The sequence below is a fragment of the Ostrinia furnacalis genome, unplaced genomic scaffold (assembly GCF_004193835.3).
Source record: "Ostrinia furnacalis isolate ACB-3 unplaced genomic scaffold, ASM419383v2 OfSCF3210, whole genome shotgun sequence".
Lineage (NCBI taxonomy): Eukaryota > Metazoa > Arthropoda > Insecta > Lepidoptera > Crambidae > Ostrinia > Ostrinia furnacalis.
In genome coordinates this window covers 275,721-289,752 of record NW_021133449.1, presented here as the reverse complement: position 1 = coordinate 289,752, position 14,032 = coordinate 275,721, and the positions used below count along the sequence as shown (strand labels likewise).

Here is a 14,032-nt window from a genome sequence, read left to right as displayed (position 1 = left end):
AACTACCTATTTTAAAGTTTTTTGTCACTTTCTTAGTGTTGAATTTTATGGAATTGGGAAAGAAGTACCGAGTTTGCAGCGTTCATGAGCAGACATTGCAGTTGAATATTCAAGTTCTGAATTTGATTATTGATGAATAATAAAATAAATCCTACTAGCTCGATTGATGGTTTCATTTAATTTATTTAAACCAGGTTACCTATAATAATATTTTTTCGTTAATTTGTGAAAATATCTAATTAGCCCGTAATCCTGAATCCTGATACATAAAGTTAGCCTATTAATTTAAAACAAGTACGACTGTACAGTCTAATTTTTTAGAAATCAGCAGAAATGTCATCAAATATGGCCAACTGACATAAAAATATTTTTAGTCTGTGAACTAGTGATGCGACAAAACCTCTCGTTAATCGCGAAGTGAAATGTTGTAGTACTTGCGTATCATCGCCGGGTGATCGTCAAAATACTAAAAATATGCAACAAAGTCGCAACATTGAATGTGAACTGATTATGAAATTTTCGAGAACAGGAAACAAACTGTATGCACAGATGTAATCAAAAAACACACTGGACAGTAAAACAATCAATGATATCCGTAAAGTTATTAAACTTCTGTTGCTTGCTGTTGCTTGCTGCGTGATTGGTGGATTTTGACATATCTGTCAATGTCATGTCAAAAATAACCAATCATGCAGCATTTGGACCTCGCGTCTACGTATTGCCATCTGGCGGATTTTTCAATCGCGAAAACCCTCATTGAAAGAAGTTTTTTATTTTCTTAAAAATAAACAATGGAACAATACGTAAGCATAATTGCATAAAAAAGTAAAATAATTTCGTTTAAATAAAACCGACTAAAAATTAAACTGACTCCGAAAAAGTAAACACTAAAAGTAGAAAAATAAATTTACGTTATCTCCAATATTGTCGAAGTTATCGCTGGAAAACTAAACAAAGTATCGTATATTTTTTATTTAAAATTAATCAGTAATCGGAATAAGTGAATACTTAAAATAATATCGATTAAATTTACAGATTATTGTCTATGACTCACAGGTTACGGCACTGATGTGTCAGAGACAAGTCATAGACAATATGGAGATAACACATGATTTTAAACGTCAAGTCAATTTGACAAGTCTCACAAATTCTCATCGTCCGCGTATTTTGCTAAAATAATTTGTTTCAAAGATTGATTTCAAACTTGTATAAACGTGAAAATAAAGTTGGTTTCATGGGCTTGTTAAATAATGTGTATGATATTATGAACACGTAAGTGATTATGGTGTAATTGTGTATGAAAGTGTTTGTTTACATCTCTGCTGGATTCTAAAAAATCAAGGTATACTCAGTGTTGCACTATCAAATGCAATTGACGCGCCTCTATGCCAGGGTTTTTATGTTCCTGGTCAGGCTATAAATAGATTTATTATACAGGGTGGAATTTTGTAATGCCACCTGGAGGGAAAGTACTCTTAATATTGTAGATAGACATTTTTTCTCAAAGAAAACATTCCTTTATTTTTGAAAAGAAATAGAAGTTTTGTCTTGGCGCCAATGGCGTTTACGCCAATGCCGGAAAATTATGGAAGTAAAGCGGTTAAAACTAAATAACATGCATGGGAATCAAACCTAGGACTTTCGCTACTAATAACATAAGTGTTTGTGTATTGTAATAATGAATAAAATATTTGCATGCATTCTTTGATGAAGCAGAACATGAGCACGTTTCAACATGTAACACCGATATTTAATTATGTATACCATGTTTTAAGCAAATAAATAAATTATCTTATCTTATCTTATCAATAGTTGGAAGTGTGTTTTAAGTCTTAAAAGAAAAACAATACCAAAGTTGTGAGATATTATTTTTATTATTCTATTATTTGGACACATAGAAACAGCAAAAACCACCGTATACCTACACTATTCGTCAAAAGTACGAAATATACAAATTAACCTCATTTATCATAGCATCATCTAGGTACTTCAAAATAAAGTATAATACATAAAGCATTATTTACTCATAGATACTTGAATCTATACTGCTTTTTTACTCTACTGTATTTTATATTACTTGTGCGTAAAGTCAAGTAAATAATATTGGTAATACTTTGATTTAATATTTTGTGTTTGCAACTCCAAGTGAAACAATATTTTGTTTCCAGGCAATAAAATGTGACTGTTTCTCGCGGTCCCATCAGCTTGCAACAACAAATTACTATCTAAAGTTATTGATTGGTTAAGAGCGCTTTCACATTTAGGCGATTTAGCAGCGCGACAAACACGCGACAGACGCGCTGCCGAAAATTTCATACTATGTGACAGCGGATGCATGCCTTCACATTATAACTGCCGCGCTTCTAACGCCCTAATGTGAAAGCGCTCTTAATCAGTGTCAACCCGCCATCGTAACCAGTCTGTATAAAAAATTTAACGTAAATAACAATAGAAAATAAAATACTTAGCTATAACAAATATGTACGTATAAAAGTAAGGTACTTTTCATTTTAATCCATAATCGAAGTCTGTACTTCGGGCAACATTGGCGTTTATCATAATTCATAACTCATGTAGAGACCTTAACCTATAATATTCTAAGCCTTTATTGCACAATTTAAAAAACACAAAATTAAACCAGTGTACAGTCAGCGTCAAATAGTTCGTAACACCCTAATACCGGTTGCAGACCAAGAGCTAAGCTAAGTTAGTTTCGTTTAGCTTTACCATAGTCGTGTGTAGACTGAAAACTATGCCAATTCAATGGGAAACTGCGTCAGCTATGCGAGCTAAACGAAACTAACTTAGCTTAGCTCTTGGTCTGCAACCGGCATAAGTGGTAAAAAAGTTCACACCACAGAACAAAGACGTGTTGTGAACTTTTTGGCTACTTTGGGTTTCATGGACTATTTGACGCTGATTTTAAATATTACGTACGTGGTGCATGAAAGTTTATTGATTTATCTTATCAAACAAATATGAACATAATTTTCAGTCAATAATCTATTATAATACCTAGGAACAGTCTGTATGGTCATAGAGCTATCACTTTCTGCGAGTCCCGTTGGACGTTGTCTATGGTTTATTAATTTACAGACTTTAAATAAAACAATAGAAGATGTAATACTTACAACTACGATTTGAACGTGAACCTTAATAAGTAATTAGAACTACATTAACAAGATATTAATAAGACATTTACTATTAGCATTACATAAAACTCTGAGACCTAAATTTGTTTCTGAATTGTATTTAAATTTGCATGTCTGAAAGGCCTAAAAGTGCGATTATAATATTGTTCATGTTTTCATCCTTTGTTACCACTTTTTAAGCAAATAAATTATTTCTATTTCTATTCTAGTTAATGGAAAAAATCTTACAGCACGAGAGCGATTTAACCTACAGGGTGTTAGGTAAATGGGTATATGAGCCGACACTAGCCCATGTTAACATAGGCATATAAATGGTATGGTGGTGAAGTCAGAAAATTGATATCTTCATTTTAATTATTTTAATTTTCATACAAATCGGATTTTATAAAATTTATTTTGTATGAAAATTAAAAAAAATAAAATGATGATATCAAATTTCTGACTTCACCATACCATTTATATGCCCATGTTAACATGGGCTAGTGTCGGCTCATATACCCATTTACCTAACACCCTGTATAACTCGACATACCGACTTCTGATTGAAGATCATATTGCTCAAGATTATACAAGCTCATAGGGTAGCATTTTGAGTTGTCGCTAATATTGATTCAATTCACTGTTCTTCCTCCACATCTTCTTCCACATGCTCGATCTTAACGCTCACAAAGTCAGTCGGCTCCAACTCTGCTTCTTCCTCGGTTTTCTGCGGCGTTTTCTCATCAACCTCGCTCTCACCTTCGCTGTCCTTGTCTTGGCTTCCCTCTTCACTCAAATCCTCGTCGTCATCGTCATCGTCGTCGTCGTCATCGCCGCCATCATTAGCCGGGGGATTCTCAGGGAGTTTTAAGCCTTTGGTGAACGTCACAAAGTCTCTGATGACGTTTTCGCTGGACTTCTTCTTTGGTGGTCCGAAGATTTTCGTCATCGCTTCTTCGTCGAGAGGTAAACAACATTCTCGAGGGTCTAACTTCTGGTAGAATTCTCGTGGGGCGCGGGAGGTATTCTTGGGCATATGCCGTTTGCGAATGTGACGAATCATTGTCCGCTTCACAGCATAGGTTTTGGGGCAGGATTTGCACTGTAGGAAGAAAATACAGGTCAATGAGTAATCACAAAATACAATGAGAATAAAATTCTTTATTAGTTTAGTATGTAGGCCATAGGGGGAGTTCGAAGTTAGGTTCGACTTCTCTCCAATGCAAAGCGGATGACAGGAGGTGAAATCCCTATGTTCTTCTGATGAATTTCGTTGTAGACCCAATGACAGTTTAAGCTTCCCGGATTAAACTTGACCTTCACTGGTTGTGTTTTTAATGGCAGTCAAGCTGTAGATCCTGGCTACACAGGAGTTGCAGCAGTAAGAACGAGAGGTGGGTATAGTCCCGTTATTATGTAGGCCTTTATAACTATATAACTTGCTCTAGCACTACTAAGGGAAAACAGCTGGTATAGTTCTTGCAACTTACGAAGGCGAGTGAACTTTACTTGCGTGTGTACGTGTACATGCATATAAAGATAGTGTAATTTCTATCAAAACTTTTAAAAAATGAACAGTAGCGAGCCACCACACATGTAAAGCTCACTCGCCTTCGTGAATTGCAACAACTAGGTATATGGAAAATAATCAAGTATCCCATCCCAACTAATATTATAAATGCGAAAGTAACTCTGTCTGTCTGTCTGTCTGTTACGCTTTCCCGCTTAAACCTCGCAACCGATTTTGATGAAATTTGGCATAGAGATAGTTTGAGTCCCGGGAAAGAACATAGGATAGTTTTTATCCCGGTTTTTGAAACAGGGACGCGCGCGATAAAGTTTTTCTGTGACAGACAAAATTCCACGCGGGCGAAGCCGCGGGCGGAAAGCTAGTAGTCTATATTTTGATATTGACCACAACGGGCACGTGTAGCGACGTGCGGGTAGTGGCTCACCTTGTACATGTTGGCCTGGCCGTGCGTGACGACGTGCAGCCGCAGCCCGGCGGGGCTGGTGAGCTCCTTGCGGCACAGCGGGCACGTGTAGCGACGTGCGGGTAGTGGCTCACCTTGTACATGTTGGCCTGGCCGTGCGTGACGACGTGCAGCCGCAGCCCGGCGGGGCTGGTGAGCTCCTTGCGGCACAGCGGGCACGTGTAGCGCACGTGCGTGTGTGACGTGCGAATATGGCGGAGCATGTAGCGCTCGTCTTGGTACTTGCGATCTGGGGAGAAATACACAATCCATGTACATTCGTCGTCGTTTCAGGCAAATGACGTCCACTGCTGGACAAAGGCCTCCCCCAAGGTTTTCCACAATGAAAGGTCCTGCGCTGCCCGCATTCAGGCTCTTTCCGCGACGTTTAACAGATCGTCGGTCCACCTAGTAGGAGGCCTGCCCACGCTACGTCTTCCAGCCCGTGGTCGCCACTCGAGAACTTTCCTGCCCCAACGGCCATCGTCTCTACGAGCTATGTGCCCCGCCCACTGCCACAACATGTACATTATCATTATCAAACAATAATGTCTGTCAAATAGGCCTATATTGTTTTTGCTCACTAGTTGAGTTGCCACAGGCATATTGCCACTGGTGACTCGCTAGTGGCATGACAATGGCGCCAACTAATGTTACAAATATGTTAACACTTAACGTAATGTTTTTATGCAATCATGACTCATCATCATCATTTCAGCCATAGGACGTCCACTGCTAAACATAGGCCTCCCCCAATGATTTCCATAATGACCGGTTGGTAGCGGCCTGCATCCAGCGCCTTCCTGCTACCTTTGTGAGGTCGTCGGAACACCTTGTGGCAATCATGAATAAAAAAATACAGAGTGGAATTTTGTAATGCCACCTGGAGGGAAAGTACTCTTAATACTGTAGATAGAAAATTTTACTCAAAGAAAACATTCCTTTATTTTTGAAAAGAAATAGAACTGCATTCAAAGATTTTCAAAAATTTGCTTGCCATACCCAGGAATCAAACCAACTAAAATCTGTTTAAAATCACCCTGTATTTTTATTGCATCAATCGTTAGGGTCAAGTATAAGGAAGGATGAAATCTAACAAACTTGATAAATCAAATGAAAGGAAAACCATGAAATCTTACATTATTTTAATTATTTACAGAAAATGGTATGGTATAAAATTTCGGAAATTTTTGAATGCAGTTCTATTTCTTTTCAAAAATAAAAGAATGTTTTCTTTGAGTAAAATTTTCTATCTACAGTATTAAGAGTACTTTCCCTCCAGGTGGCATTACAAAATTCCACCCTGTATAAACACTCACCACATAGTGGGCACTGTACCGGCACCTTGGTGTGGCGATCGTGGATCTTCATGTGCTCGCGAAGGGAGCACGCGCTCGTGAACAGCTTCGAGCATACTTGACACGTCTCCAGGTCTGGAAGTGATGGCAGTTGTTAGAGGAAATTGGACTTTATTCTAAGTGCTCAGTTGTTCAAAATTGAATCAAAATATTATGTAGGTTCTCAGTCAGTACCTGAGGTATGAGAGCGGAACGGGAGTGTTTTTGAGACGTCTAACGTCAGCAAGACTTCAAATGTGCTTCAGATTTGAATGCTCTGTCAAGTCACAATATGTCAATGTCACCCCTCCCGTATCCTCCTATACATCAGGCACTGTCTGAGTTAGGCGCTAGATCTATAACTAATCTATCAACAGACAGCTCAAACCACTGAAAGAATTTCGCTGTAAGTTGACATAGCAGACAGCATTATTATGACGTAGACATCCACTAAGAAAGGATTTTTAAAATCACCCCCAAAAGGATGAAACGGCGGTCCAAAATTTTACTCGAGTGAAGTCGCATTCTTATTGGAAACATTATAATATGAATAACTCAAAAATAAGTAAACTTATTATGCAGAATGATACTCACTCTCCCCAGTATGTTTTCTGACGTGATACGTGAGTTTAGACTTCTGAACAAACGTCTGCCCGCAGTATATGCAGGCGTACGACCTGTCCTTGGTGTGAGTCCTGTGAAGAAGTAAATAACTTCATTATCATATTACTAACTTTGGCTCTCAGAGATTCCTATCATGATCAAATCAGGAATAAGAAGATCCGTAGGAGAACCAACCGAAACTTTAGTGGCAGTTGGCGTGGCAAATAGCTGATAGAAGTGATGGCTGATGGGGCACAAAAGTTCCACGAACGTAGCGTAGGCAGGCCTCCCACTCAGTGGACCGAGGATCTAGTAAAGGTCGCGAAAAGCACCCTGGATGCGATAGACGGATCGATTGTTGTGGAAATCCTTGGGCCAATGGTCCAATCCAATGGGCGTCTTTTGGTTGAAACGCTGGTTAAGGTGTGAAAACGTATCAGACAGTGGAAGTTTTAAATTACTTTGTCCAACTATCTACCTACATAGTTAGTTTTGCAGGGCAATCGAATGCGGCACTTAGCTCCTTGGGGCCATTGTGCGCGATTTGTGGTATATCTTCCTACTCCAACCACCCCAGATCCCCCCAGAAAGCAAGCAGCCTGTCTAGGCGGCTATATTTTGAGTCCGTTGTTCTGCTACGCTTCTGCACTCCATGAGCACCTGCTGCGGTGTTTCTTCTGCCTCTTTTCTCCGCACCGTTCCGCCTTTTTGGAAACTGAGCAACTTGCCTCGCGTGCGAAGTACAGGCGCCTTTATCCGAGAACGTGCGAGGGCACTGCGGGCACGCGTAGGGCCGTTCGCCCGTGTGTCTCCGCTCGTGTCGCAGCATATTGGAGCGGCTTCCACCAAGGCGGAGCGAGAAGTGTTTTGAATAACCAATCAGATGCCATTATTTTCACATCTCCACTGCGCTCTACTTCGGTGGAAATGGATCGACGGGAGAAGCGTCAGGCGCACTTGTTTTTCTATAGAATTTGACAGCAGCGGCGGCGCGGCGCGTTGCGGAGTTTTGCGGAACGATGCGGTGTTTCTTAGACAAAAATAAACTTACAGCTGACAGCTACGCACAGCTCACACATCTCTCGTCTCATCTCCACTCCGCTTTGGTGAACGGTTTCCACTGAGAGCCTGATGCCTGTTTTCACCATCAATCCCTAATTTTTAAGTGATCCCTGTGGTAACACAACAGGAATTTTGTTTTCAAAGGGGTCACTTAAAATTAGGGATTGATGGTGAAACCGGGCCTGAGCTACTTGCCTCTAGACTTACAGCGACAGCTACGCACAGCTCACACATCTCCTCTCGCCTCATCTCCTTTCCTCTCGACTTTTCTCCGCTCCGCTTTGGTGGAAAGAGCCTAGCCTAAAGCCTGAGCCACTTGCCTCGCGTGCGAAGTGCAGGCGCCTTTATCCGAGAACGTGCGAGGGCACTGCGGGCACGCGTAGGGCCGTTCGCCTGTGTGCCTCCGCTCGTGTCGCAGCATATTCGAGCGTTGCACGAACCGCATCGGGCAGTAGGAGCATGCGTGCCGAGGCCCTTCGTGAATCTGGATGTGCTCGCGGTAGGAATCCTTTTTCTGTTGGAAAAAAAGTGTTTAACTACAAAGAGGATCTATAATATTCCACTGGATTAGATAACCTTATCCATAGGTGATCAAGGGACTACATATTAATAACGTCTGAAGTGAACACCAATAGTAGTTTGTCTTTCACCATGCCAAATTAAACTGGTAAAAAAATTGGGATGGTTTTCATAAAAAAAGTCGTCGACAATTATTTAGAGCAGACAATTTATTAAGGTGTTTGCGCTATATTCAATTTTTTGTTTGATTCAGTTTTAATTTGGGATATGGAACCATAGACAATAAACTAAACTAAAGGTCGATACAAGGTTCCATATTATTTTGGTTAAAACTAGACCTTAAAACAAGCCGATAAGGTTCTAAATAGCTCACCATAAACACCTTCCCGCAGAACGAGCATGTATAAGTGGGCTTATTTGGCGCGTGGACTTGTTTGTGCATGTACAGAGGTGACTTGTACTGGAAGGATTTGCCGCACTCCAAATTAAACCTTAATATAAGCTAATAAGGTCGAAAATAGCTCACCATAAACACCTTCCCGCAGAACGAGCACGTATAAGTGGGCTTATTCGGTGCGTGGACTTGCTTGTGCATGTACAGAGATGATTTGTACTGGAAGGACTTGCCGCACTCTGAACATTCGTAAGGGTGCTTGCCAGGGTGCCGAATGAGGTAGTGCAGCTTGCTGAAAGGCATAAGATACGTATTAGAAAGAAAATAGCGCTCAAATTCAATTTAATGTCAGTCAGATTTTAGGCCTCCCACTAGGTGGACCGATGATCTGGCGAAGGTCGTAGGAAGAAACCTGGCGGGCAACGCAGGACCGGTCATTATGGAAATCCTTGGGGGAGGCCTTTGTCCAGCAGTGGGCGTCCTTTGACTGAAAATTTGGTGGTAAAAATTCAAACTAAAAATAGTATCATCATCTTCAACAGTGCGGTTTTGGCGGTGTTATCTCTAGGCAGTGTCGTCAAAAAGGCGCCATTCATTCCATCCTATTAATGTATGGAAATGCACCTGGGATGCATTACATCGGGGTGCATGCTGTTAGACCCTCGCTCTTATGCCGCGGTTTTTTTTAAAAAGATTTTTGCAATTTGTATTGCCCAAATTACTAATAGTCCCGTCGCATTAGCCCCTCGTGTTAAGCTAAATAAGCTTGTGTGTGTGTCTCACCACAATAGTCGAGCGGCGGTTGGATTCGAACCCACGTTCCTCGGATCTCGAGTCGGCCACTCCGACCCCTACACCGTTCGGCTATCGTGCGTGGCTATAAATACGAAGCGGGAATACGAGCCACATAGCTTGCGTCACCGCTCGTCAACCGTGTGTAGCACGTCGCGGCACAGCTTGCACTTGTAGTTGCCTGCGCCATGTGCGTTGTTGGACCCTCGCTCGTATGCCGCGGGATACGAGCCACAATAGCTTGTGCCGCCTCACCGCTATTGGCGTATTAGAGATTTTTTTCAGGGGGGGCCTAGCCTTCCATGTTAGCTGTTGAACTCTCGCTCTTATGGCTGCGGGAATACGAGCTACAATATCTCGTGTCGCCTCATCTCCATTGGCGTATCTAGGATTTTATGTTAGCTGTTGGACCCTCGGTCTTATGCCGCGGGAATACGAGCCACAATAGCTTGCCTCACCGCTCGTTCACCGTGTGCAGCACGTCGCGGCACAGCTTGCCTTGTAGTTGCCTGCGCCATGTGCGTTGTTGGACCCTCGCTCTTATGCCGCGGGAATACGAGTACAGAATAATAATAAGTACTACCAGGCCTGTTCATCTCCGCGAGTTTACATCGAAAACAAAACACGCACGATGGCCCACCTACAGGATACTATTCGACAAGGCCTCACATACGAGCGAACATTGACTCACGCACGCGTATTCTTGAGTATGATGGAAGAAAATAAAGAAAATTGTGTGCTAAATGAATAATATAAATTACTAAATAAATACTTATTATTATTCTGTGGTACTACGTACAGAAGTTTTACTTCGCGAAGGTATTTAAAAAAATGTATGCTCAATGTCATTAACAATATGGTGTAATTTAGCCTGTCTCCAGAGTCAAGCACCATTTTGTTGACATACGTCAGTGATCGGCACTGCGCCGAAGCTATAGGGCTGACTTCGGTAAAATGATGTGACGTGAGGTGCCAAACTGCGGAAAATGGCGGAGGAAATACATGATTTAACATGAATTATCATTAATAATATTAACTACTTATTTACCTCCAGATGTTTAACTTTAAAAAAGTACATTCTGTGTTTTATTATTATTTAGGCAGTTAAATACTGCACAGTATTTAGACCATTTTCTTTATTTTCTTCCATCATACACAAGAATATGCGTGCGTGAGTCAATGTTCGCTCGTATGTGAGGCCTTGTCGAATAGTATCCTGTAGGTGGGCCATCGTGCGTGTTTTGTTTTCGATGTAAACTCGCGGAGATGAACAAGCCTGATACGAGCCACAATAGCTTGCCTCACCGCTCGTCCACCGTGTGTAGCACGTCGCGGCACAGCTTGCACTTGTAGTTGCGCGCGCCGTGCGCCTGAGCCATGTGCGTTGCACACGCGCGCGAGCTGTTGAACTCTCGTGTGCAGATCGTGCATACTTCTGGCCGTGGTGGCTTCTTCTCCTCTGTAGCGTGGACCGTCTATGAAAATAAAATAAATAAATAGTGTATCTCATCATCATCATTTCAGCCATAGGACGTCCACTGCTGAACATAGGCCTCCCCCAATACTTTCCACGTTGATCGATTGGTAGCAGCCTGCGTCCAGCGCTTCCCTGCTACCTTTACGATGTCGTCGGTCCACCTTGTAGGTAGGTGGACGTCCCACGTTGCGCTTCGGCGCAGGTATTGAGCTATAATGTATCTATGGCCTTCTAACCTTCAGTATCTAAAATAGCGCGGCTTTAAACGAATTGAACAAAACATAACCCTTTAATGCGGTACGGAAGCATTCTAAGAGCGGGAAATTGTTTTGTTACGGGATGTATAGAAAGGCAGCGTGGCAGCGCGATCAATTGCTTCCAGAAAGTATGTTAGCGGTTTGGGTACAGTACTTAAATAGATAAAAAGCCTATTTGTAGGAAATTATTTCTGCCCACTAAAAAAACTTGATAGCACCAACCTTGATATGCACTTTGAATGATTTCCTTTGACTCAGTGGCTTGAACACACAAGCTCCCAGGGAACAGAAGATTTTCCTAGCATCAGAATGTTGTTTCTCAAAGTGTGCTCTCATGTCTTCAACTGTGTTCAACACTAGACAACACACACAACATTTAACAAGGAAAAGCAGCTCTTCTTGCACCGACTGATGCTTTTCCACATAATGGTGGATGAACCAAATCTAAAAAAAATACAAAATCATTTTTAAATTCTTAGAATGAGATATTCATAGTAGTTTTTAAGACCTAATCTTACCTTATCACTAAATATCTCTGAACAATTTTCGCACTTATAAAAGTCTTCCTTGTACTTAACAAAATGCACTCTTATTTGATGAGTCTCTCTATCAGGTTCATTCCAAAACAATGTAGGACAGTACTTGCACTTAAAACCCAAGTGTGGACTAAAGCAATTGTCAAACTCCATAACATCCCAATGGCTGTTCAAATGCTTCCTTGTATTCTCCCGATTGTCAAACTCCTTGTCACAAAATTGACATAGCCAGAGATCATCAAACTCTCCCATTTCTTCAGTCACATGAGCTTCAAGCTCACCTTGACTGTCAAATGTGGTTGCACACACTCTACACGAATAAATAGGTACAGATCTAACAGAATGCATCTTTAACATGTGTGTGCTAAATGTATGTATTGATGTAACACAGGTTTTGCATACACCACATTCTATGTCCAATTCAACATCGTCATTGGCAGTTTTGTAGTCTATACCAGAATCCTCAGGAACTGTGTTTGAATTAATTTGGCTTAACGTTTGATTGACATACTCAAAATAACATTTATTCAACACAATCAATTCCATTAAGGTAACGTCAAAATCTTCAACGCCTTTATAAGTTTCTACAATACTGTTTTTTGCTTCTTTATTTTCATTATCACTTAGGGGCTCCTGTTTTACCCCTGAATCCTGTTCATTTTGCACATCAGCAATATCTGGCTTTTTTTCCAATTCCAGGTAGCCTGTTTTGATATTGAACTGGTCTGTAACAAAGTCTGTACTTACATTAGCACCGTCTACATGAAAAGGTGGATCATTACCAGATATTATGTTTGTGATGCATTTGAGAGTGAAGTGGTGATAGCCCATGTAGTGGTTGAAGAAGTTATTACAAAAAACATCTCCTTTATTGCACAATAAGCATAGGAAATTTTGGCAACCTAGATATTCAACTTCCCAAATGACTTCTGCGTTTTTACTCTCTGTGTTAGTTACATTATGTTTTTCTATTAAGTGCACGTCATATTGATCATCGTCTGTGGTTCTGAAGTGGCAGAGGCGGCAATGGACCAGGTTGTGAGCCTCACTGAAGTGTTTCCGCCATTCCACCTGTGTTGGGAAGCTGTCTAGACACTGTGAGCATGGCCACGGACTGTGAAACTTCTGATGAGTTTGCCACACCGCTCTTTCAGTCACAAAATAGCTAAAACAAAACCATAAAATGATAAATATTGGTGTATTTTTGAAACAGAAAAGTGAATTAAGTTGGGAAGAAGAATGTTAGATTAAACAGCATTCCATTATTTGTTATTGACTAAGTAATAAGAAGACTCTCACCGACAAATTCCACAAAAATCTTTTTTGTGATTCAGAATATAGTGGAGTATTATTTTAGACCGGTTAATGAACCACTCCGAGCAAAGCAGACAGCTGTAAGGTCCAGTAGGATTGAGGTCTTTTATGTACATCCATACATCTGCAGGCCTCTCAACTATCTTCGGCGGTCGTGTGGTTTTTATTGGTTGATGTAATTTTATGGTAATAGAAACGGTATCATTACGTGAGTACTTCTTTTTCTTCTTTTTCGATGGCCGAATTACCTCAATAGTTGTTTCAGTTTCGTAGGTTTCAAATTTCTCAGGATTTAATCTTTTAGCAGCTGCTAACACCGACAATGGTTCGTCATCTGATTCGTCCGAAGTCATTTTAGATCTCAGTGATTTACAACAGTATTAGAATTTACTGAAATCAAGAAAATTCAGAGATTTTCATGTTTCCCTATTTTTCCCAATTTTTCCAAAGCAAGCAACAACTTTTTTTTTTCTCTACGAGTTGTCACTGCTGCAGTGTTGCCAGTCGGGTCTAGTCCAAAACCTTTTGTACCCTTTGCACCACCGGCCTGCACCACTGGTGGTGCAAAGGGTATTTTTAAATCCCTCTTGCACCACCAACAAATAGTGCTGTGCTACCATCGACTGTAAAACTAGTA

The 14,032-nt window shown here is 40.9% G+C and overlaps 1 protein-coding gene across 4 annotated transcripts; it reads right to left on the bottom strand.

Moving 5' to 3' along the window:
• Window positions 1–3,603: 3,603 nt before the first annotated feature.
• LOC114357522 (zinc finger protein Xfin) lies at window positions 3,604–13,861 on the bottom strand. 4 transcript variants are annotated; one of them, XM_028311159.1, is made up of 12 exons: window positions 13,381–13,861; window positions 12,064–13,246; window positions 11,768–11,989; window positions 11,117–11,286; window positions 9,152–9,311; window positions 8,508–8,620; window positions 7,773–7,853; window positions 7,036–7,136; window positions 6,424–6,537; window positions 5,266–5,354; window positions 5,087–5,152; window positions 3,604–4,233 (listed from the first exon to the last, which is right to left on the bottom strand). In XM_028311159.1, the coding sequence occupies exons 1-12, from the start codon at window positions 13,746–13,748 to the stop codon at window positions 3,769–3,771; spliced, it is 3,132 nt and encodes a 1,043-aa protein (XP_028166960.1). In that variant the 5' UTR covers window positions 13,749–13,861; the 3' UTR covers window positions 3,604–3,768. The 4 variants fall into 4 exon arrangements, with proteins under 4 accessions (XP_028166960.1, XP_028166958.1, XP_028166961.1 ...); XM_028311157.1 differs by lacking the exon at window positions 7,773–7,853 and having other exon boundaries at window positions 8,427–8,620; XM_028311160.1 differs by lacking the exon at window positions 5,087–5,152 and having other exon boundaries at window positions 5,200–5,354.
• Between the last annotated feature and the right edge of the window lie 171 nt (window positions 13,862–14,032).